Below are 27497 nucleotides of genomic sequence, written 5' to 3'. Positions count from 1 at the left end.
AGAAAAAGAGCTGGCATACTTGGATCACACGTGGAATTAATATCTTTTCCTTTCCCCCCTTTTTTGTTTTTTTGGTATTTTGGTTTCGCCTTCGTGATTGTGATTGTGACCATGAAGTTTCCTGTTTTTGCACCCTTTATGTACCTTTTGCACCCTCAGCACTCTTCAGATGTATCGCCCTCTAAGATGTATCGTTTATCTTGACCATATCATGTATGTTTCTTCTTTTTGATTTACTTCACGAAATGGGTATATATGTTATGTGTTCTTCCATTAAAGTTTTAGTTGCGAAAAAGCGCTCGTGTTGTGTCTTCACTCCTTCTTTGTCCTCGTTTTTGGCGCTAAACTTCATCATGAATACGGTCAGGGATTAACATGTCCAGAGGAAACCTGGAATCTCTCAGGTACATTTCAGGGTTAGCATCATTTTAAATTAACAAATGTCTTGCACGTGGTCAGACCATTTCCTAGAACCTCGCATAAGTATATTATCTTTTCAGGAGGACACAGGGGCGCGATGGGGGGCGCGGGCGTGGAGGTAGACAGGGACAAGCCCTTGTCCCTGTCTGCTTCTATGTCCGTGTCTTTTGTTGCGCCCCTGTGTCTTCCTGAAAAGTTATGAACCAACACACCCAAATACAAGTAGTTCTGAGTATACTATCGCTCTTTGCACCCTTCCCACGTCATATCTTCCACCACATTTCCGGCCTTCTCACCCTCTCCCTTTGTTCACCTTTTTTTTTTTCTCCTAAACCCCTACTATCAATTCTTGGAAACCATGACATTCCTGTTACCCCCTCTGCCCCCACCTTTTGGCTTTCTCTGAACTCGAGCCATTCCCCCCCTCCCCCCCTGCCTTGTCCTTCCTTGGAAATGTCCCCCCTTTCGTTCTCCTTCCAGTGCCAGCCTATTTTGTTTGCCTTGTTCTCATTTCCCTGTACCACGCTGACTAATCCTCTTAACTGAGTTTTTCAGGTCCACCCAGCGCCAACCCCCCGTCGCAGCCCCTTCAAAGCCTTTGTTCATTACACACCCTGGGGATATAAGTTTTTCCACTATTGCAGCTTAACGAATCAAGATTCACCTCCCTCCCCTTCCTGACACGCATCCCCTCTCACACCACTTTCCTTCCCCACCCCCGGGGCCTTCCTCCTCGGAGCGAAGGCCCTATTTAATCCCTGCCAATGATGAACGCTTTGCCCAGACGAAGACAAGTCCCCTTGTCGAAACGTTGGCTCAAGCAACCTGAGGTTTCCCCCTCCCTTGTTCATTTTGTGATCGCCAAGGACCATCTACCACATCCTCTCTCTACCATGGACTACGGTCGCACTACGTACGCTATTTTCCGAGTTTATCATGCGCGCCTGTTGCGGACTCTAAAACATCGTTTCCAAAATGGCGGCGCCCTTCGAAGCAGGACCTCTCGCTTCGGACTGAATTCGTCGTTGCTACTGCCGTTTCCAGTACGTTCAATGGTCATAAATTGGGCGGCGAGCTTTCACTTCGTCTTGTCTTGCCTATAATAAACGCGTCAGCTATAAATTTGCTTTATTCTTTAGTTCGAGTGATGGTTCTGCCGCTTTTAGTCCTAAAGAGGGGCGTCGATTTGTTGGCAAATATCATTCCTGTTCGAACTGCTAGATGACGCCACTTGGCTGAGGTTATCGTCGCGTCTCCGTTCAGCGCTGAACTAAATATGCGAATTTGACCAATGACGTAACGTCACGCAAAATGCTCGCGTTTAATGAACGTAAGCACGCATAAGCTTATGGTACTTAGACAGCTGAGATTTATACACTTTTCTGACTATATCTGCGGACACCGCGATCAGACGACACGCGTGCGCCTATGAGCGGAGGAACACGTATAACGCGCTCTCCCGATTGGCCGAGGTGTGATGTGCACACTTGACTGTCGAGGGATTTTTTGAACGCGGCGTGTCAGCAGTGGTGCGTCGGACAGCGGAGCGCCGTGCGTGCCAGCCCCGCGTTGCGCGTGTGCGCGAGGCAGGCACGAGGAGCCTACGTAGAGCTACGTGTCAGCAAACCGAGGTGTTGAGGTAGACACCGCACCCCAAGTCTGGTCATTCAAGCGTGGTAATGGCTGCTGTCGGACGCTGGGTCCGAGCCGCCAGTGACTTCCCTTGGATCATCGACGCAAGACCATTGAGCCCCATTCAAACGTGGAGGTGACAGCCGTCAGACTTCGGGTCTGTGCTGCCGTGGACCTCCCCTTGAATCAACGACGCAGGCCTACTGCGATCGCCACTTTGCTGCCACGGCTTCCTTGGATGGGCTGCATAGGCCTACGGTGTTTGTGGAACGCCGTGGACGGGGCCTGGCAACGGTTTGCCGGCTGCAGCTGCCCAGTTCTTGGGGGCGACTGACAGGAGTTCGTCAGCGCCTCCCGTGTCCATCTCCGTTCCTCATCTCCTGGTTCTCTACCACCGCTTCCCTGAACGCAACGCCAGCGACGCATCGCAAGTCGACAACCCGCGTCTGTGCTACCTGTAAGGCATTCCCGCTCCACCTGGGACGCTTTGTATCCGGTGAACTCTCTCCTTTTTATCCGTAGTGTTGTACGCGTTTCTAGTGTGTGTTTTCTTTGGTGTTTTCGTTTCTTTTATTGGCTCCTTTCATTTAAAATATAAACACAGCTTCGTTTTGTTTTGTTTGATTTATTTGTTCTTTTCTTCGAACCTGCACGCGAAAGCGTTCCCCTCCAGCCGTCGGGGACGCGTCACCCCGATTCGCGACATCAGGAGGTCTCTGCCTTCGGCAGTTCTACAAGTTAATTGTGGGGTGAAGTATAGAATTCACAATCCACTCCGAAACAACTCCATCAGCGAAGACAGTTTACTTGTGAAATCGGCCGGTGATGGCGACACATATAGTTTACTTGTAGGCCTTTTCTAGCTTATATCAGCTCTGTTCTGAATGAAGGTGGCCCCTTTGTATTGAGAATGAGGTACTCTATTGATTAAGGGTAATTTCAATTTGCCCTCGGTGCTCCTTTGATAGGATATTCGTTCTATATGGATATCACATATGTCTCATTATTTCACGGAGGGCTCTAGTCCCTTCGCTTCAAACATAGTAGGATTTACATATGCCTGATTTATTTCTTGTTCCACGGCAGAAGCACAGAAAAATTACTGCAGGACGAAAATCATAGCCGCTTCATCATGCCCCGGGACTATGCCCGTAAACTGAGCGGAATTGTGATCATTCTTCTGGCCGTTTCGAGGCTACAGGTACCACAGTTGTGGCATTACATGATCATTTTCTAATGGCCGGCGTGAACTAGCTGTTCCCCTTCCCTGCGCAATGAGCCTCAGTTACGTGAACAGGTAAGCGCACGCTCTCGACAATCAGGAGTCAAAGCTAACATAAGTATCTGAGGATAAAAACAGCGCTAACGGGGACGAGACAGAGAGAGACACGACGCTGACTATCAACCAAGTTTTATTGCACGTTCACTGGTTAAATACCTCTCGTTCGTGCAAAAAAAGAAGAAAGGAAAAGAGAAAGAGGGAAGGCGGGATAGACAAGAAACCACGTGGCATGAGGTTATACATTTATACACGGATAATTAATTTCGCTGTCGCGAAGTGAAATGGAAGGGATGCTGACGCACTCTTCACCATGTCGCCGAATGTTGATGGCTTCTTCAATTTCTCTCTTCCGTTGGTCTGGGTAGGTAGATATGATTGTGGTGTTGCCAAGTTGGGGAGCACATTCATGCTCTCGGCAATGTCTTGCCAGTTCACTGCTGATGGCGCCTTTCAAAGATCTTTTATGCTCTTGCAGCCGTTCATTTAAACAGCGCCCTGTTTGGCCGATGTAGGTGTGCCCGCATGACAGTGGTATTTGATAGACGACGTTTTTAGTACATTTCACGTGCATGTTCTTGTGCTTCTTTTGGCACTGCTTCCTTCCCGTTCGCTCACTGTTTACCTTGGCACACATGCTCATTAACTTGTTAGGTGCTGACATCAGCACTTTTACGCCAACGTTTTCGCCTATCTTTTTGAGGTTGTGTGAAAAGCCATGAATGTACGGAATTACTGCATACGGCTTCCTTTCTTGTGATGTGGCCTTGGTCTTTTTCCTGCCTTTAAGTTCTTGCAGTACTCCTTCTGCGACACTGGACAGTAGCTGCGTCGGGTAACCTGCTGCTTCCAGCCGACAAATTTGGGCGTCGAATCTAGCTTGTACATCATGGTGGCAAGATCTTGTCAATGCGGCTTTCATTGCTGCTTTCACTATTCCCCGTTTGATGATCTTGGAGTGGGCTGAGGTGTAAGGAAGCAGTCCCTTTTTGCTTCGTGGTCCGTACCGCCAACAAACATGACTGTCTAAGAAGGTTAGCGTCAAGTCAAGGAATCGCAGAACGTTGTTTTCTGGGAGTTCGCTCCTTATTTCTAGTCCTTTTAGTTCTTCTTTGGAAACGTCAATGATTTGGCCAACGTGCTGTTGCTGTCGTGCTGTCTCGTCCTCTTTATAAAGAATTAGATAGTCATCTACATAACGGAACACCTTAATGATGCTTGTCACTTTAATAGCAGTCATAAGACTTCTGTCAATACGCGCCAGAAACAAATCACTCAGAATGGGGGCGAGCGAAGACCCGATGCATATCCCCTCCCGCTGAATGTAGAAACTACCCTTGTGACTGATGATGGTGGATTGTAAGTAGCTCGTTAATAATTCCATAAAATTTCCTTTCGACAGGCCGCAAGAGTTCTGAAATTTCACCACGCCGTGTCGGTCAATGCATTCTTCGACTTCTCTGCACACCATATTCTGCGGGAGCGAGTAGTACAAGTCTTTTACATCTATCGATAAGCCACTCACATTGTGCTCACAGGCACCCTGAAGGAAGTCGTCCACGCTTTGAGGCTTGCGTATCAGGAACGGGTCGTCCACCGTGAGTTCGGTGAGGGCCCGTTGTGAAAAACCGCCCACAATGCTCTGCCAGGTTCTTTTTTCCGACACAATGGCTCTGAAAGGACACTCTTCTTTGTGAGTTTTGGCTGTGAAGAAGACTGTCACACTTGTCTCTTCGCACTTGCTTATGGCAGAGGCCATCTTCGTCAGGCCCATATCCTCGCACATCGTCATCACTTTTTTCTTCAATCTCGCCGGTTTCACACCTACCAGCTCCTTGAAGTTGTCTGACACTGCCTTGTCCGCTTTATCGTTGTACACATGAGGTGAGGCTAGGATGAATCCTCCTTCCTTGTCCGACTGCAGTAGCCGCAGGTCAGCTTCACGCAGGGTCGTCACCGTTGACCTCAGAAGGTCAAAGCCAACTTGAGGCTGTCTTCTGGGAAGGCACTCCACTGCGCTGTCAATGCACCTTTCTCCACCGCCATTCTTTGCCTTGGATGCCACGCTCCTCACAATTCCCAAGAGCTCGGTCCTGTTAGGACGTGGGGGAACGCAAAACTTGGGTCCCATATTCAACAACCTCGTCGTCGTGTCGGGTGCTGACGCATGCTTATGGGCTCTGCCATAAGCAAGTGCGAAGAGACCAGTCTGACAGTCTTCTTCACAGCCAAAACTCACAAAGAAGAGTGTCTTTTCAGAGCCATTGTGTCGGAAAAAAGAACCTGGCAGAGCATTGTGGGCGGTTTTTTACAACGGGCCCTCACCGAACTCACGGTGGACGACCCGTTCCTGATACGCAAGCCTCAAAGCGTGGACGACTTTCTTCAGGGTGCCTGTCAGCCCAACGCGAGTGGCTTATCGATAGATGTAAAAGACTTGTGCTATTCGCTCCCGCAGAATATGGTGTGCAGAGAAGTCGAAGAATGCATTGACCGACACGGCGTGGTGAAATTTCAGAACTCTTGCGGCCTGTCGAAAGGAAATTTTATGGAATTATTAACGAGCTACTTACAATCCGCCATCATCAGTCACAAGGCTAGTTTCTACATTCAGCGGGACGGGATATGCATCGGGTCTTCGCTCGCCCCCATTCTGACTGATTTGTTTCTGGCGCGTATTGACAGAAGTCTTATGAGTGCTATTCAAGTGACAAGCATCATTAAGGTGTTCCGTTATGTAGATGACTATCTAATTCTTTATAAAGAGGACGAGACAGCACGACAGCAACAGCACGTGGGCCAAATCATTGACGTTTTCAAAGAAGAACTAAAAGGAATAGAAATAACAAGCGAACTCCCAGAAAACAACGTAATGCGTTTTCTTGACTTGACGCTAACCTTCTTAGACGGTCATGTTTGTTGGCGGTACGGACCGCGAAGCAAAAAGGGACTGCTTCCTTACACCTCAGCCCACTCCAAGATCATCAAACGGGGAATAGTGAAAGCAGCAATGAAAGCCGCATTGACCAGATCTTGCCACCATGATGTACAAGCTAGTTTTGACGCCCAAATTTGTCGGCTGGAAGCAGCACGTTACCCGACGCAGCTACTGCTCAGTGTCGCAGAAGGAGTACTGCAAGAACTTAGAGGCAGGAAAAAGATCAAGGCCACATCACAAGAAAGGAAGCCGTATGCAGTAATTCCGTACATTCATGGCTTTTCACACAACCTCAAGAAGATAGGCGAAAACGTAGGCGTAAAAGTGCTGCTGTCAGCACCTAACCAGCTAATGAGCATGTGTGCCAAGGTAAATAGTGAGCGAACGGGAAGGAAGCAGTGCCAAAAGAAGCACAAGAACATGCACGTGAAATGTACTAAAAATGTCGTCTATCAAATACCACTGTCATGCGGGCACACCTACATTGGCCAAACAGGGCGCTGTTTAAATGAACGGCTCCAAGAGCATAAAAGATCTTTGAAAGGCGCCATCAGCAGTGAACTGGCAAGACACTGCCGAGAGCATGAATGTGCTCCCCAACTTGGCAACACCACAATCGTATCTACCTACCCAGACCAACGGACGAAAGAAATTGAAGAAGCCATCAACATTCGGCAAAATGGTGAAGAGTGCGTCAGCATCCCTTCCATTTAACTTCGCGACAGCGAAATTAATTATTTGTGTATGAATGTATAATCTGATTCCACGTGGTTTCTTGTCTATCCCGCCTTCCCTCTTTCTCTTTTTTCTTCTTTTTTTGCACAAACGAGAGGTATTTAACCGGTGAATGTGCAATAAAACTCGGTTGACAGTCAGCGTCGTGTCCCTCTCTCTGCTTCGTCCCCGTTAGCGCTGTTTTTAGCCTCTGATCATGCACTAAACAGCTCAAATTTCCACCCTTTTGAACTAACTTAGGTAGGTCGACCTGGCACTACGAGTGGAGTGGTTGAAGGAAGTAAATCAAAAGTGGACAAGGGAGGAGGACTTCTCCTAGTTGCTAACCGACAACAACAAAATCAGCAGCCTTCTCCGGTTCTTGCGCAAGAATACCTTGCATGGTTTTCTGTAGTACGCAGCGGACCGAAATTATGAATTTATGGCAACTGTGCGAAATAAAAAAACAATCTGCCGCGGTAATTTTCCTTGCGAGGTGAGAAACAGGTATTGTGGCTTCTTTGTTTCCTAAAGGCAGGATTATCGATTCACATAAAAGCGGCATCAGAATTTTGCTGGTTACGAACAAGAAATAGCGCAGATACGCGACGTTTGGACCTGCGTGGCGACGATACGTGTTGAGGAAAGCTTTACGGCCGCCAAGTGAACTCTCCAGCACCGCGCAGCGCCCCTGCGGCCATCACATCCACAATTTCCTTCTCCCATGATTTTCTCGCAGAAAGCGGCCTCACGCGGTGCTTTCTTCGTCCTCTTTGTTTTAAGCGCCGGCGAGAGGTGGCGCCAGCGGTGAGAGCAGCTCCCAGTAGCGCCTTTCAGGCCATATACAGTAGCGGTTGCCTGACGACCTCTGAGCAAATTTGTATTTTCAGGGCTCATGGAGGTATGAAAACTCGGGAGAGGCCCTCGTTATCCAAGCTGCAGGCCAAAAAGCGTGCGGGAAGTCTAGCGCGTTCGCAAGGACTACTGGGAGTCTTTGGCCGACGGCGCAGCCAATAGTAACACTCGGCGCAGCGGCGTCGTCTGCTGCTATGTATGCTGCGCATGCGCCGGCGCACCGAGACGGCGACCAGGTAGGGGGGAGCAGTGGCAGCCGGCTTAAAATATGTGACGTAACCGCCTCTCCTGAGTTCTTTCCCTCCTCCATTTCGGGGGGTAAAGATTAGCAGAACGCGCTATTTGAATCGTTCCAGCAAAGGGAACACGCTTCCCGCATATAATTCTGTTTTTCATTGTCGTGATTTGGCTCCCCGAGGAAGCTGATAATTCAGTTTTGACTCACTCTCTCACTCACTCCCTCCAGGAGCTCTTATCCCGCGAACTTTTGTCCACGAATGTAAGTGCATCATCATACAATGTATCGCAGGTCTAGCGAAACAGTTCTAGTGAAGCGCAATGCGTTCTGCCCGTGATGTTAACAAACTGAAGCGTTGGCGGTAAGCGCGACCTTCAGCCCGTATCACGGACATGTCGCCGTACGCGGAGGAGAAAAAAAAAGGTAAGCATAGCGTATTGTCTGTACGCGATACGGTCGATATAGCCTCATGTTATCGCTACTTCGAGCGCAGTTGCAACCACTGCCGCAACGTCAGCGTTGGCTGCCTTGCGTCGCGAATATTAGTCCCGTGACCACCAGAGGTCACCCCAGCAGCAACCACAGAAACCGCCCCTCCTACAGAAGCGCCCGCGCCGTTGCCGGCGGTAGTCGTCGCCATGCCAGACAGAGGCAGAGACGTTGTGTACCGACTGCGAGGTTTCGTCAGCGGCGTCAACTGGCGACCGACACGGTTCGCAGAGGACGTGTCGCACTACCATCCATGCCGGCTGTGCCAGGTGCTTCCCAGAAAGACCTTATTGTTGCCCTGTATGCACACCTTGTGCGAGTCATGCCACGGTAGGGTTAAAAATGGAGGAAGTGTCTGTCCTTTGGATGGCGAGACGTTCGAATAAGACGACTGCCAGTTGATCCGCATGCCTGCGAGGAAAGCGGAGAACTTGAAGGTATGTTGGAGACTTGACTTGCCCGTACCTTCGCCGCATTTTGCGATTGCTGTAAAAGCGGCCATGGGGTGTCGCATTTTTGTTAAGCCAAGAGCAAAGGCAACACGTTTCTTTTGACAACTTTACAACGACAGCTGATTGCGCAGACACGTTATTAAATAAATGCGATCGCGACCTGTTCTTCCAGTTGTACGGGTACAATTAACGGTGCACAAACTGTGAATGTTTTCAGGATACAGGTAATGAACGCAGCGGTATGTCCCTTTAAAGAGGCCCTGCAGCCAGTGTTGTCAAGACAGTTGTGGCGTGGCGGTTGGGAACCGCACCTTGTAGTGCGACATCGCGGAGGGAGGTTAGGTGGAAGGGGGTGATGTACGGACTAATGGGATTAACCGCCACGTGACGAGGGTCGGTCAGTGCCACTAAAGGTAAAGTGCCAGTCCTGTCCATTTCTTCGTTTGTCATTATCTTTTCGCGCTGCATTCTTCAACCATGACCACTAGAGGGCCCCTTTTGAGGAGAATTTGCCGCTGCGTCCTTGAGTTTCATTCCTAAATGATTTTCATGTTCCTGCTCAACGTAAAAAAAATATTAATTCCATTTGGCTGTTGGACAGAGCTGGGACTTCTTCAAGTGGGCCCAGACTGTAGGCATATTTTGCCCCGCTGTCAATCCTAGGTACTTCATATCGATATTTAAATTAGATGTATAATATTGAATGGGAGGGATATAAATATGAACTGACAGCTTCTACCTGAGCTCAATTTAGTGTTTTGGCGCTAACTGCGGTTTTCAGTTAATAGCACTGTAGATGAACCTGTTCGATTCTAGGCATACAAAATAAAAAGTGGCAACATTCACTTAAATAACGTTACCAAGCAAGTCTACCACGATCTCTCTTGAGGACACCCTTCCTTGACCCTTATAAAAATGGTCAAGAGGCAGTCTATAGACTTCTTATTCACTCTATTGACTTCCTATGGATATTTCTTTTTGTCTATTCATATTCTATAGACTGTCTATAGAGAAATGTCTACTAAAATTGTGTGGCGATAAATCTATAGATTGTCTATAGACTGCCTATGGCATTTGTTTGCCTATAGACTGTTTTCTAGGATTTGTCCATAGACAGTCTATAGACTTTATAGACAGAAGTTTTTAGACACTCTATACACTGTCTAAATATTTTTATAAGGGTTAAGGGTATACGAGGTCTGCTAGAAAAGTATCCGACTTTATTTTTTTTGCGAACACCCGATGGATATGAAACAAGCGCGCTTGCATCACGTGACCTTGAACCTTCATGCGCATGCACGAATTTTTTCCCGCCTGACGATAGCGTCAGTCACTGGCACGCAGCATTTGAGTGAGGCGGTGCGCACTGCTCTCGTCGGTTTTTTATTGCAAGGAAAATGGCGGAGTGACAGGAGCAGCGCTACTGCATCAAATTTGCCATAAACTGGGCGACAGCCAAGTGGAAACCATTCGGAATATTCAGACGGCTTTCGGTGACGATGCTATGAGCAGCACACAGATTATGCATTGGTACAACTGGTTTAAAGACGGCCGCACATCGGTGGAGAGCGAGCCACGCTCCAATCGGCCATCAACATGACCAGGTGATTGCATGACCAGGTGAAATGACCAGGTGATTGCCGAACTGAACGCTGTGGTGATGCGAGACCGTCGCGTGACTATCCGAGAAATTGAGGAAGAGGTGGACATGAGCAATTTTTCGGCACATTCCATTATCACCGAAGATTTGGCCATGGAGAGTGTTGCGGCGAAATTCGTGCCGAAGCTGCTCACGGTAGAGCAAAAGAAGCTTCGTGCTGAAGCCTCGCAGGACATGCTGGATTCCGCAAACAGTGACCCCGACTTCATCAACATCATAACTGGTGACAAGTCTTGGGTGTACAGGTATGACCCGGAAACCAGATCCCAGTCGTCACAGTGGAAGCATTACACGACACCAAGACTTCAGAAGGCCCGCCAAGTGCGCAGCAATGTGAAAGTGATGCTGACTGCTTTCTTTGACACCCTCAGTGTGGCAGACCACGAGTACGCACTCCACAGGGTCAAACAATGACCAAAGAGTACTACAGGGATGTCCTCCGTCGCCTGCGTGGTGCTGTGCAGCGCAAGAGACCGGAGTTGAGGTCAACAGGAAAGTGGCGCATCAATCACGACAATGGTCCTGCACATTCCTCGCACTAAATTCACACTTTTTTCGCGAAAAACCAGACTGCTGTAGTTCATCACAGTCCTTACTCTCCTGATATGGCCTCCTGTGACTTCTGAATGTTTCCCAAAATCAAGAGGCCATTGAAAGGAGCGCGATTTCAGACAAGAGAGGACATTATGGCAGCAACGACAGCTGAGCTAAACTCCATTCCGAAAGGGACCTTTTCGGAATACTTCCCAAAATGGCAGCACCGCTGGGAGAAGTGTGTGGAGTCCCAAGTAGACTACTTTGAAGGTGACTAGGTTTGGAACGTTCCAGTTATGCAAGTTTTTTTTCTACGGCCAAAGGTCGGATACTTTTCTAACAGACCTCGTATTGCGTAGGCGAACGTGACCCGTTGGAATCCGTTGAGTGATGTGCGAAGTGCCTGCGTTGCATCATATTGCAGTGCTCTGAAGGTGTTTTGCTGTAAAATGGCATGATGGTGAGTTAGGTACGTTTCTATATTAGCGCAGTATTTCGAATTAACCGAAAATATAACCAGACTATTCGGACATTAGAGGTTCTCGGCAGGTCTGTGTTTGCACCATCGATGCCATAAATAACCTGCTGTGTGAAACTGTGATTTCTTTTTTTGTTATCACCTTGATTCAATCACCTTTATTTCATTCGATAATTATCTAGGCCTCGGAGACTGCTCCTGTCTCCACTGTGCTGGAAATCCAGAAACATCTCGCATAAGTCTACTCGAAATATCTACAATACGTAAAGCCGCCCACAGACTTAACACGAATGACGGAACGCCACGAAGCGATAGTCTCGGTATGTTTACGGTGGCTGACGATAGCTGGTGCGCAGCTCGCTTCTACAGTACTGCTGTTTCGCTTCTGTCTGATCGCCGCGTGGACAGCGCGCTCGTCACGGGGGCGTTTCTGCACTCTTCGCTCGCCGATGCGGCCTACACGGCCCCGGCAACGTCTTTGCAGTTTTCTTATCGCGGGAACCAGAAATAGCGCGCTAAGCTGCCGTGGTTCGCACCAGCTATCGTCAGCAGCCGTAAACATATAGCGAGCATTATCCAGCACCCGATGACTATCGCTTCGTGGCGCTGACGGCAGTCCAGGCGATGCTTTCCGTCATTCGTGTTAAGTCTGTGGGCGACTGTATGACACCTCGGAATGGACATATATTTTATTGTTACAAGTACTTTGATTTTTGGTCAACGAGACATAAATAGAGGTCTCCTGGAGGTGTCAAATATCCAGTATAAACATCTCATGGACATTCATGGGATGCAATTTCACCGTTCTCTTTCATCACCTCTCCTATCTCACTTCTAGCGTTTACTCTTCACTGTGGCGTCTACATGTGCCCTTTGTTGACGGTTTGTCCGTTTCATGAATTTCACTTTTCCTCTTTTCACATCTGTGTCGCTCTCTCACAGCCATCTTACATGTTCTACTGCCCTGCCTTCTAGTTGCTTTGATATTTCTCTGCACCAACGTTCTTCATGCGGTGTTTGTTTTTTCTTTCTCGCTCAGCTTCTGTTCATTTTGCTGCATTTCCTTGAGTCATGTATTACTGCTCTGTCTTCTCTTATGCAGTTTTGGCCGCCGCGGTGGCTCAGTGGTTATGGTGCTCGGCTGCTGACCCAAAAGACGCGGGTTGGATCCCGGCCGCGGCGGTTGAATTTCTTTGGAGCAGAAATTCTAGAGGCCCGTGTACTGTGCGATGTCAGTGAACGTTAAAGAACCCCAGGTGGTCAAAAATTTCCGGAGCCCTCCACTACAGCGTCTCTCATAGCCTTAGTCGCTTTGGGACGTTAAACCCCATAAACCAACCAGCCATCTTATGCAGTTTTGATCTTCTAGCTCTCGGACGTCTTCTTTCACCTACCCTCCATGCCTGGGGTTTTCTGTCCTCACTGCTGTCTTTTCGTTCTTTGTTTCTTTAGTTCTTAGTTGTTTGTATCTAGAACGGCAACTTCGCGACCTGTACTTCCGGCTGGGCTCTTGCTTTGTCTTCAACGTTTGTTTTCTTTTGGTGCGTCTGTTTTCCCTTTAACGATCGGTAGGACAGCGGGACACGTGTCCTGCTTGTTTGGAAAGTGCAGGTAAACGGTGCGCCTACGTACAATATTTATGGTAGATGAATGCTACCGAAGTATAAAAAAAACATTCAGTGTGTTTTTACCTTTCGCTTATAGGCTTTCTTGGTGTTTTGCGTGTTTTACAAGCGCGTGTATAAAGTTCAACAAGGCCCAGTTTGGCGCCAGAAAAAACTTTTTAAAAAACTGTTGACCTTTGAGCGTTTTCTACCAGTCAGCAGCCTCATAAAATTCCGTGAAGAAAGTTCGATTGCTTCTAATGCAGGTAGTCTTATAGGAACAAAACACAGAGGTATGGATGTGTACCACATTAGAGGTCCTTTTACAAATGCATTCGTAAATAACTGCTTACCCGAATTTTTTTACAAATAAATGGTTTAAATGGCTTGAAAGTGATGTCATTCAATTCGAAGTCCTTTCAAGCGCAGTTTTATCATATTGCCACATATCATTTCAGTGTCCGTTCGTTCGCGCTCAAGGCCGCAGGAAAAGGGTGTTATCATTTTTGTTTGTGATGCGAGAAGCGACCGGTCTAATCTCGATTGATCACAGCCATGAAGAGCTGCATCTACGTTTTTCTAGATTACTGTAGATGATCTTGACCTGTTATCTCGAAGTTTCCTTGGTGGTTTTAAATTGAGCGATGCCGCGAGCGGCGGGCATTCGTAGTTCGACGACTGAGGAGCACGTTTGTTGGTTACGCCGCCGCCGAGTGATTGTTCTTTTGCGGGCGCAAGTCAGCCCAAATAAAGAGGTTCGTTTCCAAGACTGATTGGTGTCTTCCTGACCGCTGACAATATGTATATATGAGATACATGCGTGAAGCTCTGGCCTTATAAACCGCTACAACGAACTTTTTTTAGTGTTTATAGCCTTCTCATTTCTTTTATACTGGCCTTAATCCCGGCAAAACTCGGTTGGTTTAGGCTCTCTATCTTTCATCATTTTGTTTTTTTTTTGTCTTCTGAGAGAACAAATAAAAGCGCATGCGCTTCCTCAGCGAAGCCCTCTCCGCCGCCCAAGATCTTATATAAAAAAAAATTGCGCCTCTCCCGTAACCGAGAGTAGAGTAAGCATGAAATATTTACGGGCCTAACACAGGCTCCATTGCTCGGCTTAAGCAGCTGTGACGGTGGCGGCATTGAAATCCAGGACGATGCAGAAGCGTACGCGGACACGACGAGACGCAGGCCTGACAAGAATGTACAGGGTGGTCCACTCTAAGTGCGAACACAGCTCCGCGTGGCCGCGCTCCGCGGAGCGCCAGCGGATCCGGCGCGTTCGCGCATCGAAGCAAAGCCGCGCAGGCGCACAGGGGCCCGGGGCAAGAGCTTCGTGTCGTCTGCTACAGCGCTGCGCGCACCTCAAGCGAGGTGCGCGCCAGCGCGGTAGCAGACGACACGAGGCTCCTCCCCCGGGCCCCTGTGCGCCTGCGCGGCTTTGCTTCGATGCGCGAAGCCCCTAAGAGATCACGTATGACAACTAAGTGTATCGTGGCATTTATGTGCTTTTCGCACGCGTTATTAGAAATCGGAAATTATAATTCCGTGCATTATCAAATGCACAGCTCGAGTGATATCTTGATGAACATTGAGAAGACACTTGCAGCAGTTATTTTTTGTGACTCGTTTGGAGAGCAACCGGCGCTTGTATGCCGGTCCCGTAGGAGGGTTTAGAGAGTCTCGTTGAAACTCGTTAAATCTCGTACGGTGCCCGGATGTTCTCGTTTCAGAGCCCGGATGAGTAGAATTCAGTGCCCGGATGTTGGCTCTCGGTCTCGGCGTGACGTCACCACACTGCCGACAACGGGAGCTAAAAGCATTTGATGCTTAAAAAACTAACTTGCCCGTACCTTGTTCTCCCATATCTAAACATGTGAAAAATCCTCCCTGCGCTCCTCTTTCCTGTGAGCAATGATTTGGGGCTGCCTGCTTGAGCGGCTGTTAGACCGCCGCTCGCGAATGACGTCTCTCTACACTTGTGGGCTTTCTCCGCTTGCAGACTTCAGTTTTATTTCATGTCTCCTACAGAAAATCTACAAAAAAAAAACATTGTATAACACTTAAAGGAAGTACAGAAAGGAAGAAACACAAAAGCAGTTTGTGGAATTGTTTCGTACTGCTTAACTTCCCAAAGCCGCACATGGGCTACCAAGACGCCCCTGTGGAGGGCTCCGAATTAAATTGGACCACCTGGGGTTGTTTACCTTGCACGGACATTGCACAGAACCTGGGCGTTTTTGTATACGACCTCAGTCGAAATGCAGGCGGCGCGACCGGGATTCAACACCGCGTTTTTAGGCTAAGCCGCAACCCCTAAGCCTCGAGCGGCGGTTAAAACGTGTTTACGACTTAATATTTTTCTTTTTGTTTCTTATTTCACAGGCTCACTGCTGGAATGACGCCCATGGTTGCGACTTCGTCGGTAGCCTGCAGACCATGCTGCAGCATTACGAAGAAGACTGCAGTTTCCACGCGGTCTCATGCACTCGCTGCGGCGAGAGTGTGCTGGACGCAGAGTTGCTGTCGCACTGCGTTGCCGGATGCGGCAGCGCCGAAGCCGCCGAGGCAGCGGACCTACACCAGCGGAACGACGACGGTGCCGTCATTCAAAGTGACCTCACCACCGCTGTGCTGACCAGTGGAATCAAGGCCCCCGTAAGGGACTCGTACGAGGAACAGCTCCCAGTTCTCGAGACTCGGGTGAACGAACTCACGGAACAGACCAGAGCGCACGAAGGGAGGCTGGAAGAAATAACCGCCCGGTTTGCGGGCACCTTGGAGACGCTGAACGCTGAGCTGACACAGGCCGTGGCAAAGTTGTCGGCCTCCTTCGGCGAAGCCCTGCAGGCTCGACAGCGCTCATGTGACTCCTCCGGGGTAGGAGAGAGCGACGCTTGCTCCGGCGCGGAGTCAAGCAAAACGTCCGAGCCGCTTCGTCAGGAGAATACACTCATTCTCCAAAATTTGGAACACATGGCTGGAGGAGTGCTTCGATGTCTGGAAGACATGCGCCATTGCGCAGTACTGCGTTTGTCGGACCCTAACTATCGAGGGGAGGATGTTCTTTCACTAAGAGTTCGCCAAGACTTTGAATTGGATATCTACCGAGAGAAAACCGAATTGATTTATTTTTTGATCGTCGGAAACGGAGACGTTATCAGGGAACATGACTCAAGGATTAATACCGCATCTTCTGTTGTCACAACGTGTCATAGGCATCACACGGATTTCGCTGTGTGCGTCAGAGCCACACGTTATGGGCGCCTAGAAGTGGTGTTTTTTTCGACTAACGCCCAGGAAACCTACTGTTCCGCTGCGAAAGTCCTCAGAGTGGAAGCACGTGGTAGACGCATGTCGGAAGACGACCACGCGTTAGTTACGAATTCTTCCGGGCGCTGTCAAATATTTTATCTAAATCCTGATGGGGAGGACCTTTGTAAATATGGCAAAAAGTTTATTTTTCACGTAAAGAGGTGTGATTAGCGTTGGCAACCTTTCTACCGAACCCACGTTTTCCCTTAGGCCTCTCGAGAAGAATAGGTAAGCCATCTTGGAGACCTTTTCCCTTACCTTCCCGTGATTCTCAGAGAGGATTGTGGGGCACCCGCCCACTGCCGGTGAGCATGCGCTGATTGGTCCCCATGCTGCCAGCAAGCGCTCAGCTTCCGGGTGCCTGGCGGCTTCAAGACGATTTGCACATGCGCATTAGCTGCGCGCCAGCTTCCGGTACCGGTAACACTGTACATATAGTATGCTAAAGGTGTCTGATAATACTGTACATGGTATGCTAAAGGTGTGTGTTATCACACCGCTTTCCATCTCCGTTTCTGAGTTTTGCGTGCAGCTGTCCCTTCTCAACTTTGGGCAATACCGGGATACGAGAACACCTACCAATGCTCGTCTTTATTCGCGACTGACTGGAAGGTACCGCATTCACCCGATTCTGACGCGCGCTTCTTTCTTTCCCCCGAAAATCAACCCTCAAAACGGCAAGCGTGTTGTAGTCGGCTAAAAACTGAAACTGATCTACAAACAGCCCTAGCGTCATTACCCGTCACACTACGTCAGTTAACCATTTCTGCACTGGTAGGTTGCATGTTTGGAATCTTCGAGACGGCAGGCCGTATTTAGCAAGTTTTTTTTTTTTTTTGCAGGTTAAAATAGGAAAACTGGTTTTTGAGGAAAAGAAATGACGCAGTAACTGTCTCAAATCTCTGTGTACACCCGAAACGCGCCGTGAGGGAAGGAATAAAGGAGGGAGAGAGAGAGAAGAAAGAAACGAGTAACTGGAATTGACGCCCTTGGCCTTAGATTGTGCTTACACTGTGCTGAGGACTAACCCAGAAGAAGCAGAAGAAATAGTTACAGCGCTTGCGCTCGGCAGCTCCAGTGCCACCTATATACTCAGTGATCCATCAACAGCACTCCTAAATTATGCTGGGGCTAGAGTCCACCCTGCCACCCACCAAATACTGGTCCAGAACCCGCCCTCCTCCTGCAGCACTGAGCTTATCTGGGTGTCTGCGCACTCTGGAAACCTGCGCAATGCGGCCACTGATGTCAGGGCGCGTTAAAGATACCCAGGTGGTCGAAATTATTCCGGAGCCCTCCACTACGGCACATCTCCTTCCCTTTATTCTCTCAGTTCCTCCTTTATCCCTTCCCTTGTGGCGCGGTTCAGGCATCCACCGAGATAGGTGAGACAGATATTGTGCCATTTACTTTCCCAGAAAACCACTTTTCATTTTTTTCGCCTATTCTTTAGCCCCAGGGTCTACAAACCGGGGAACAGGTTTACCTAAGGGGGGGGGGGTTCAATGGCGCGTGCGTCTACAGTCGCGATCAATTTGAAGGTGATCGCGCGAGCATCGACCGGCGGGCCTTTCAAGCTGCATAGCGGCCGATATCCGAACTGCGACGATAAAGATTGCGTTGCCTTCTTTCCCTCGTAGGCTCTTCCGGGCTACAACCGTCACCCCTGTGACGCCACCTTTTTTCTGTGCTTGTTCTCTTTCATGGAAATCATGTGTCCGCGCCGTTGCCTCATATCGTGGTCGATAATATGATCGGAATGAATTTGAAGGTTATTTCACGAAGGGTAACGAATCTTTTAGACAGCGTCTTCCCGTGACACATTTTTACCACACCAATGCAGAATTATGATAGCTTCCCTCGCCTTTTGGCTGTTCAATGAAGCACTGGAGCAGTGCAATGAAAATGCCGCGCAAGGCGGCTTTTTCTAGCATAGGTTGACGCTCGCATGATTAAATTCCAATTGATTGCGCCCGGTCTAACAGTATACACAAGATTACGACACGTGCGTATACGTCTGCTGACGCGTAAAAAAAAAACGCAGTTTGTGACCTGCTAGAAGGGAGTGACAACAGCTCAAGGAACACCGAAAAGAGAGAGGGAAGTTATGTTGCCCTCGCCACGGAAGGTGATGACGTAACGTGGCGCTGCTCCTTGCCTCGGTCGCCGCTCGAGCGATCACCTTCATATTGATCGCCACTGTACCTTCGCTGAACTCACTGCGAATGCTAGTGCCAAAAGGCAAATATGCCCATCCCCCGCCTCTCCTCACTACCAGGGATCAACACCTATGGCGCCTTCTGCAAACGCGGACTATAACTACCCCCTCTCTGCTATCTGAGTACCGACCTATCCCATCTTCCTGCCCTCTGTGCAATGCACTCAAGGAAAACCTGACCCATATCATCCTGGCCTGTCCGGCATAGCCTCCACCGGCGGGCCGGTGCCACTCCAAACATGGGAGGACTGGGAGACCTCACTGCCCTCCACGGATCCGGCAGGACAGAATATCGTCGCCAGCCGCGCTACCAGCTTCATGGACCTTTTATGCATGAACGTTTGAATGTGGTGGGGTCGTGCGGGGACCCAGGGGTCCACGGAGTCTGAAATTCTTTCGTAAAATAAAGTTTTTCCCTCCCTCTCTCTCTCACCGTACTAGTGCACGTTCTTGCCAGGATAAATGCAGCTGCTTGTGCAAAAAAAAATTAAAATCCAATGCAACTCGATTCCGCTAAAGAAAATTCAAGTTAGGCTCGTTTGCAGTGGCAGCCGCTTTCAGAGACGAGCGACATTTCCGGCTGGAGATTTCATATCCGGGGACTTTCGAAGTGTTCTTCGTTCCAGAACACAACACTACTGGACCGTTTGCAGTTCGATTTGCCTGTTACCAGTCTAGTCCGCTGGACTGGATGCGAGTGTAGAAGGCGTCCATGGTGCGATGTCATCACTGTTGATTGTCATTTACCTCCAGCTGCTGGCCGCGTAACCTATTAGTTATGTGTCTGTTGCTTTGAAGAGCGTCTGTCGCGTTGACAGCGAAGAACCGTCAAGATATCGACGAGTAACGCAAAACTAGTATCAACGTCGCTTTAGGCTTATGCACAAACTGTTCTTTTCTCGTCCGCGTTAGAATCGGGTAATTACGGCAAACCACCACATGCGGTAATTCCGCCAGCAGGCAAGAGAACAGAACCCTTTGCATCCTGTTGCGGAATTAAAAACCGCCGCAATAAACCGAACAAATAGTATTGGAGGCTATCTGTCCATGAATAATATTGCTCATTACATTACTTCGCGTGTCTTTCTTCATGGGTTTCTTTTGTTTTATTGTGGAGAAGGTCTAAACTGCCCGTCTCAGTCTCCAATATCCGTGGCAAGAGCTTATACAACCATTACGGCGGTCGATAGCCGCTTTATGTGCTCTCCATTGACAACCCACACCCAGAAGTACAAAGAAACATCTTCAATCGAGCTTTGGCTGCTGCCGAGTCGAAAGGGTTTACGGCTGACGCTTAGCGGGGGGGAAGAGAAGGGGGGCGGAAGAGGACAAGGTTCTGCGGCCCTCCGATTGACTCTGAGATAAAGTTTTTCCATCCACCCATCCATCCATCCTGTGGCGCAGACAGCAATATCTGAACATTTGGTGGTTTGGTTTATTGGAGTTTAACGTCCCAAAGCAACTCATGCTATGAGGGAAGCAGCAGTATTATCTGGCGTGCCACAAGGGTCAGTGCTCGCCCCAATTCTTTTCCTTCTCTTTATTAATGATCTGTGCAAGAATATTGATGCAACAGTACGTATGTTTGCGGATGATTGTGTGATGTACAAAGAAATCAATAGCTCTGCCGACCAAATACTGCTAAACAAATCCCTGCTGCACATATCGGAATGGTGCGACAACTGGCAGATGGCCCTCAACCTGGAGAAAACCGTCTGCATGACCGTCACAAGAAAGAAACAACCATTAAACTTCACTTATGGAATTGAACAGAAGTCCCTTACAAAAGTAGAGCAATTCAAGTATCTTGGTGTGATTATTAGCTCCGATCTACGATGGAACAAGCACGTGACACACATTGCCACAAAGGCACATTCCGCGCTTTATACCATAAGACGTTCCCTTCGACTTGCTTCACCTGAAACAAAACTGTTAGCCTACATTTCACTTGTCCGCTCAGTTATAGAATACGGTATTATTGCCTGGTTGCCCTACACTAAACAATATATTGATAGATTAGAAAGTGTTCAGCGAAAAGCTGTCCGCTTCATTTATAACAAATACAGTCGCCATGACTCCCCCTCACTGGTTTTACAAAAAGCCGGCCTATCTACAATTCACACACGAGCTAGACTGTTGCGGCTTAAGTTCTTGTTCCTCCTCTTGAATAACGACACAAAACTTGATAAAACTAGATACCTGCTTACGCCTAATACACGTGTCACAAGAACAAAACATGAAAAACATCTATCTGAATATAGATACCACAGTGATGCATTCAAATTTTCATACTTCCCGCATGTAATCCGTGAGTGGAATATGTTGCCTTCTGAAATTGTAAGCCAGCTCACTCCTGAAGCATTCGTGTCGAAGGTAGCAAACCACTTTCAAAACGGTTAACATTGTCACCATGTGTCGTTTACCATGTTTCTTTCTATGAGAGTGAAAAGTTCCTTCTCTGCAGTCTTTTATTGTGTACTTTTTCATGCATATGTGCACCCAATCCTGTTACGCGTCCTCAAAGAGAGGCCAACAGTATGTAATAAATAAATAAATAAATAAATAAATAAATAAATAAATAAATAAATAAATAAATAAATAAATAAATAAATAAATAAATAATATAGTGAAGGGCTCCGGAAATTTCGACCACCTGGGGTTCTTTAACGTGCACCGACATCGCACAGTACACGGGCATCTAGAATTTCGCCTTCATCGAAATTCGGCCGTCGCTGACGGGATCGAACCCGCGCGTTTCGGGTCAGCGGCCGAGCGCCATAACCACTTAGCCACCGCTGTGGGCCGAACATTTGGGTCATTGTATATACCGGGTGTCCCAGCTAAATGTAACCAAACTTTTAAAAAAGGCGAAGTGTCCTAGTCCAGTGAAACGAACTCAGGGTTGTTCATAGTCGCGTGGCCTAGTCTTGAGTATTTTTTTCGCTCTTCAAAGTAAATTAATTATTTAAGTTTATTTAGCTAACTTTTTAATTATTAACTTCAGGAAGAAAGTGTCAATGCAAAAGTTTTAGATCACCTCGAAAAACCGCTAGTAGTGCTGTTTCCGTGAAGTTAAGATTTACGTAGCTTCATTTATTGGCCTCAAAAGAAAGTTGTCACGTGACCAGCTGCTCGCTCACCTCTCTGCCCCAATGTGCACCCAAAGTCTCATCGAGGAGAGGGCTTCAGAAAAAATGTATTTTATTCTTCAAGGTGCGTCTTGGGACGTTGAAGTGGCACAGTTGTCATGTGGAAGCTTTTTCTTGTTGGGCGGGTTATGGTTAAAGGCCGGTAAAAAAAACTAATTTACGTAAATATTACTTTGCTGCAAATGTCTCAGTGAGCTGTTTCTCAAAGCGGTCTACAACTTTTCCACTGACACGTTGTTCCTCAGGTCAATAATTAAGAAGTTAGTTAATTAAGCTTAACTAATTGGTCAACCTTGAAGAACGAAAAAAATACTGCAGACTAGGTCACGCGACTCTAAACAACCCTCATTTGGTTTCAGACGGCTAGGACACCCCGTGTTTTTTAAAAGCTTGGTTACATTTAGCTGGGACACCTCGTATATACAATGACCCAAATTATATATATATATATATATATATATATATATATATATATATATATATATATATATATATATATATATATATATATACATAGGAAGACTTGAATGGAGAGAATGAGCAATTCCGCATATATGGACATTAAGACGTTATCGCTTTCCGAACAACTGCCATCCGTGAACACTGGATTTTAAAGACGGCACCGAAGGGAGAAGCGAAGTGCTAGCGCAGCGAATTAGACCATCATTTTTTTTTTTTTTTGCACGGGTCACTCGGCGCCAACAATACCGATGGAACCAGCACAGCTAATCTAAACGCGATGGTCGTGTACGCGATGTCACCTTCGTGGCCGCGCATTGCACGAATTGATCACTTTCACTTCATGAATTGATTCACGCAATTAATTCCCCTCTGCGATTCTTGCGCATGGGCCGTAATCAGCCGGAACATAGTAGCTCGCGGTTTCGTCCTCCCTGACGCGCGTCCTCTACTCAAGGTGCGCTACCAAGCACGCCGTTATGCGATACTGCGAGGGGCGACGACATCCGGACAGAGAAGGGAGATGGCAGTCGCGCAGCAAACTTCACACCTTAACCCCGCCGCCATCAAGAGCTAGCGAGCAAGCGGACGAAATCTGCTTGCCGCACGGAGGAACGCAGGGTAGGTAGGCGGAGGGGAAGGAGACACGCAGGGAATCTCCGCTGGTCACCGTGTCTGTTTTCGATTATGGCGGGAAATCCTTTGCGGAAACTAGTTCGTATCTTCAGCCACACTTCGCGATAACGCAACTCAGATAATTTGGGCGTCTCCTTTTTGCGTGTGCTAGAATTTGACGATCGCCCACCCACGCGATTGCCGCAATCTGCCGGCGATGCGAGTAAAGAGGCTAGAAGGTTTTACTAGTGTTGCGAACGCGCCAGCGGAGAGGAAATGTTTTGCAATGACGGCTCACAGATGGCGCTGCAGCTAGCAGGTGCGTTGTGCGCGCTCGGCAGCAATGCCGGCAAACGTGTTTCGCTGCGCGCATCTCGCTGTAACGGCTGTGATATTGGTCTGGCCAAAGCACAAACTACAATTTGAGTGCCCATACGTTCTGCGGTGCATGCGGCGTCGGTCAGCAGCGGTATTCTCAGCAAGCCACTCTTTCGAAGCTACTGCTTTCAGGTGGACACAGACTGTTGAAGCCGCGAGGAGTTATATTTTTGCTTGTTTATGCTTTGGCTGAGCCATTTTCGCGTAAAAAGGAACAAGGAAAAACTGCGCAAGAAGACAGCAATGAAGGGCAAGGAACGAGCACAACACGACATGTGCAGAAACAAGGAAGGCTCGTCATCCAAGAGATTGGGCGTGTCTCATATAACGACCGAGCGAAATTAAGGCACCACTCGCGGATGGTCGTTACAGCCCCGAATACATTAATGTAATCACATAAATAAGGGAACAGAACGCATGAATGCAATATGTTTGTTTACAGGAACATTTCACTGATGCAGTTTCACTAGCACCGCCTGAGTTTGAGCAGCGTTTGCTTCTCGCCATTGGACACCTTATCTTTGCTCATTGCCTTAGTAAAAAAATGCAACCTCGTCAATACATTAAACTTAATCACGTCCTTTGTAAGAGGGCGGGAGTGCTCGCTGCAGCCAACTTCTTGGAGTTCATGCCCTTGTAGAAAATGTAAAAAAGACATCATATTACCAGCATGCAGCTCGTTTCTGCTGAAAAAGGCAGTGAATGCATTTTCTAGATTAGTTACTAGCACTTCAATGCGCTTCGAAGCGTACACCAAACCTCCATGGTCAGCCTGCCTCATAAGTGAGGCATTCTCCTGTCTATCAGCCTGTAGGGGCAAAATAGTCGAGGCAGATTCACATGCGGGGCATGGGAATCTTTTCAGTGATTTCCTGACAACGTAGCCAGCGACATAGAAAATGAGTCGGCTGTCGCTTTTCTTTTCACAGCCTTTACGGTCAAACATGCTTTCCTGCTCTTGCAGCACAGCTGAAGCATGTGCGAGATTTCCCTCGTCCAAGAGATCATCAGTTAGCATTGCTGTCTGTGACGCCTTTTCTTTCCTTACATCACAGGGCTGCAGAAGAGAACTCACAACCTCAGCTGGAGAATTTCCATTCCTTGGCGGCTTTACCAAGTTGCAGAAGGCAAGGTTATTTACTATAAGCAAACACTGCTCTGGAGAGGAGTGGCCATTGCAGCCGAATGATTGTCTTACAATTCCAAATGAATTCTCCAATTTGTCTTGGCTCAAATTGGCTGTCAGGAGATATTTGCATTTCAGTGATGACGTCACATAATTCACAAGTGACAGCGAGCTTTTCAGCGTCACACGAAGTCCGAGGGCAGACCCTGCACTGAGAAATTCATTCAAGAAGGTTAGAAATTCTTCTAGAAATTCTTCTAGAAAGCCCGCACTTGCTGTCTCTGGGCGAAGTTCTTTGAAGGGCACTCTTGATGTCATGACAAATATCAAGCGTTTCATGAGCTTCACAAACCGTTCTGTTGGCTCAATTGTGCAGAAAATTTTGTTTAGCTTATCCTTGTAAAATAAAAGTCCTTTCAAAACGTCATCACTGAACAGCTGGAAGGCTAGGTAGACACGCATTATGCATTCAGCTGTAAATGGCATAAAGTTAAATGTGGCATGACGTTCAATGTAAACGCATATTTGTCCAACATCCACGCTTCTTTGATAACGCCGACGTGTGCATTGCCACCTGGGATCTGGACTCCCTTAGAAGAAAATGCATTCCTTATAAATTGTACGATGTGAGCAAAATCAGAAATGGAATGAAGGTTCCTTGTTTTTTCCATGGCACTGTTGAATTGCTGCGCACAAAAATGCCAGGCAATCGGAACGAAGTGAGAGAAGCGGAAACGCGCGAGAAATACACCCTTTCACTCGACGAGCGACGCGAGCAGCTGTGGCGGCAGGGTTGCCAGATCGCTCCGACCTCTGGTAGCCAAATTGGCCTCCGTAGAATCCCAAACGTAGCCAAAAGCGAAATTTTTGAGTAGCCTAAAAGTAGTGAAAAATATTTGTTTTTGTGACGATATTTCTTCAGCATATTGAATTAATTATTTCTTTCCCGCACATGATTTCTGAGGTGGTGCACGCGGCGTGTTCTTTCGTTGTTACGTTTCGCCTCCGTCATGTGCGGCTGACCAGGTGCGCTAACCAGGTCCTGAAGATGGGGCCGCGGATCCATTTGGCAGGCGCGGCAGTGCGCCATATCACCTGAGGCGGATGTCGACAGCCAGTCTGCAATCACAGCTCTTGTTCAGGGATATTTCACGTTTTAAATGTTCGTGCGCAGATTAGGCACATCGACAGTGAAAATACCTTGTTGTATGCTTACGCAGCCTCAAATTTCAATTCTATGCATTAAGAGAAAGGCTCCCACTGAGAGCGTCACCTCAAAGCATCTATAGTCGGATACAACTTAAGTCTGCAGTGAAGCTCCGCCCACATTCAGCCTCCGCGCACAGAATTCCTCCGCGACGAAAAAGTAGTCCATTGTTGAAACTTTTCTCCTATACCTAAATAAGAAGCTTGTCACAAGAAAAAAAAAATATGAGCTCTAGAATTTTGATAGGTGGGTTGTTTGATCTAGACAAACATTAAAAAGCAGATTTCGTTTACAGTTGCGATTGGCCAGCGGAGTAATACAAGACGCCGCGGACCGCGGCCCAGTGTTAGCAACTGCTGTTTTTTAAAGTTGTATCCTACTATAGCATGCACCTTCTTGAAGCTACATTCGATGATATGCATGAGCTCAGAATACATCAAGGATATATGCCATTAGATGACAATCTATGTCGATTTTATCTTCAGTCTAAAAGCACGTTCGCAATGATGAGAAAAACATGTTACCCTTGAATTCCAGCTCCTCTTTCCATTCCTTCTTGTAGTTCCGGATGTACTTCGCCAATTTGCCCACTCTGAAAGTTCTCGTAGCGACGGATCTAATGCCATGTCATGCTACTATTTTCCGCCGCCCTCATTAGTTACAGTTGGTCCCAAGCCGCGTCGAAGGATGGCGCGCGCGCCATGGCTCCGCATCAGTGCGCGCGGATTACGCAACGGACACGGCGCTCTCGCGTAGATCGCAATGAATCTCGAGGGCTGCACGTGTGCCCTTTGAGGCTGCAGAAAACAGCGTAGGCTTTTGCAAGTGGCGCTCTTGCCTTGTCCACCACGGGAATAGGAAGAAAGAGAAAAAGACTTTATTAATGCGTACGCATTACATGCCTGATGCGTATCTTGAGCAGAACGTGTCCGCAGAACCAGAATAAAAAATACAAGAAAAAAACATGCCTAGCGGTGAGTTTCCAACCAGCCACCTACCGCAGCCGAAGCGGACGCCCAAACCAGGCCACGTCTACGGTTACCGGTTAACATGTGAGGATCACGAAACCACGTAACAGAAGCGAAACAGTAGCATTTAATGCTCATTCGCACCACGTAGGGAGACTTAAGCTCTCTCAGTGTTTTCCCTCTATTCTGGCGCCAAGGTCACCCGCGGTGCACCGTCAATGGGAGAACGCTCACTCGTGCAGACGGCAACAGTCTAAGTTCGGCGGCGCGCGCGCGCGAGTGGCGTCAGTTCGTGGATTAAGAGGAATCTATGGGCCCGCGAAGTGTTTCCTGTGGGCAACTTTCACGTAGTGTCCACTCTTTATAAAAGAAATCGAAAGGCCATAATCCTTGACCCCCTGACACATATAAGTTTTCTCGAACACAGCCTTTTCAAATTGTCATTTTGTAGCAGACACGCGCTCTATTTCTTTAACCTGCTATAGCCTGCATTTTGATTCCAGCATGCCTTTTATTTCTGTCACTGTATAATTGTAACAGAGCACATTATAACTGCATCAACTTTTCTTTTCACGCATGAAAAAGATGTAGCCCAAAACAGGCCCTTTCGCTCGACGAGCGACACGAGGAGCCGTGGCGGCGGCATCGGTCTTCACTGCTCGCCTAACTAGACTGCCGCGAACAGCGCCACCTAACCTAGCATCGAAAGAGGCTTGGGCGCGGCGGTTGGCGAGGCGCCGACGGCGCCTGCTCATGATACTATAGTGAA

The 27497-nt window shown here is 48.0% G+C and overlaps 1 protein-coding gene across 1 annotated transcript; it reads left to right on the top strand.

Annotated features, from left to right (window-relative positions):
- Positions 1 to 8838: 8838 nt before the first annotated feature.
- On the top strand, positions 8839 to 19253 carry LOC149335777 (uncharacterized). Its single transcript, XM_089552354.1, has 2 exons — positions 8839 to 9002; positions 15679 to 19253. The coding sequence occupies exons 1-2, from the start codon at positions 8973 to 8975 to the stop codon at positions 16777 to 16779; spliced, it is 1131 nt and encodes a 376-aa protein (XP_089408480.1). The 5' UTR covers positions 8839 to 8972; the 3' UTR covers positions 16780 to 19253.
- Positions 19254 to 27497: the final 8244 nt, after the last annotated feature.

The sequence above is a fragment of the Amblyomma mixtum genome, chromosome 7 (genome assembly GCF_055824585.1).
Source record: "Amblyomma mixtum isolate Tamu chromosome 7, ASM5582458v1, whole genome shotgun sequence".
In the NCBI taxonomy this organism is placed as follows: Eukaryota; Metazoa; Arthropoda; class Arachnida; order Ixodida; family Ixodidae; genus Amblyomma; species Amblyomma mixtum.
This window is presented reverse-complemented; position numbering and strand designations above follow the sequence as displayed.

Excerpts from the sequence above, each read along its gene's own strand:
- LOC149335777 (XM_089552354.1), top strand. The coding sequence starts at position 8,973 with ATGCCTGCGAGGAAAGCGGAGAACTTGAAG. Across the intron at positions 9,003-15,678 it reads GGAAAGCGGAGAACTTGAAG|GCTCACTGCTGGAATGACGC; the intron begins GTATGTTGGAGA and ends CTTATTTCACAG.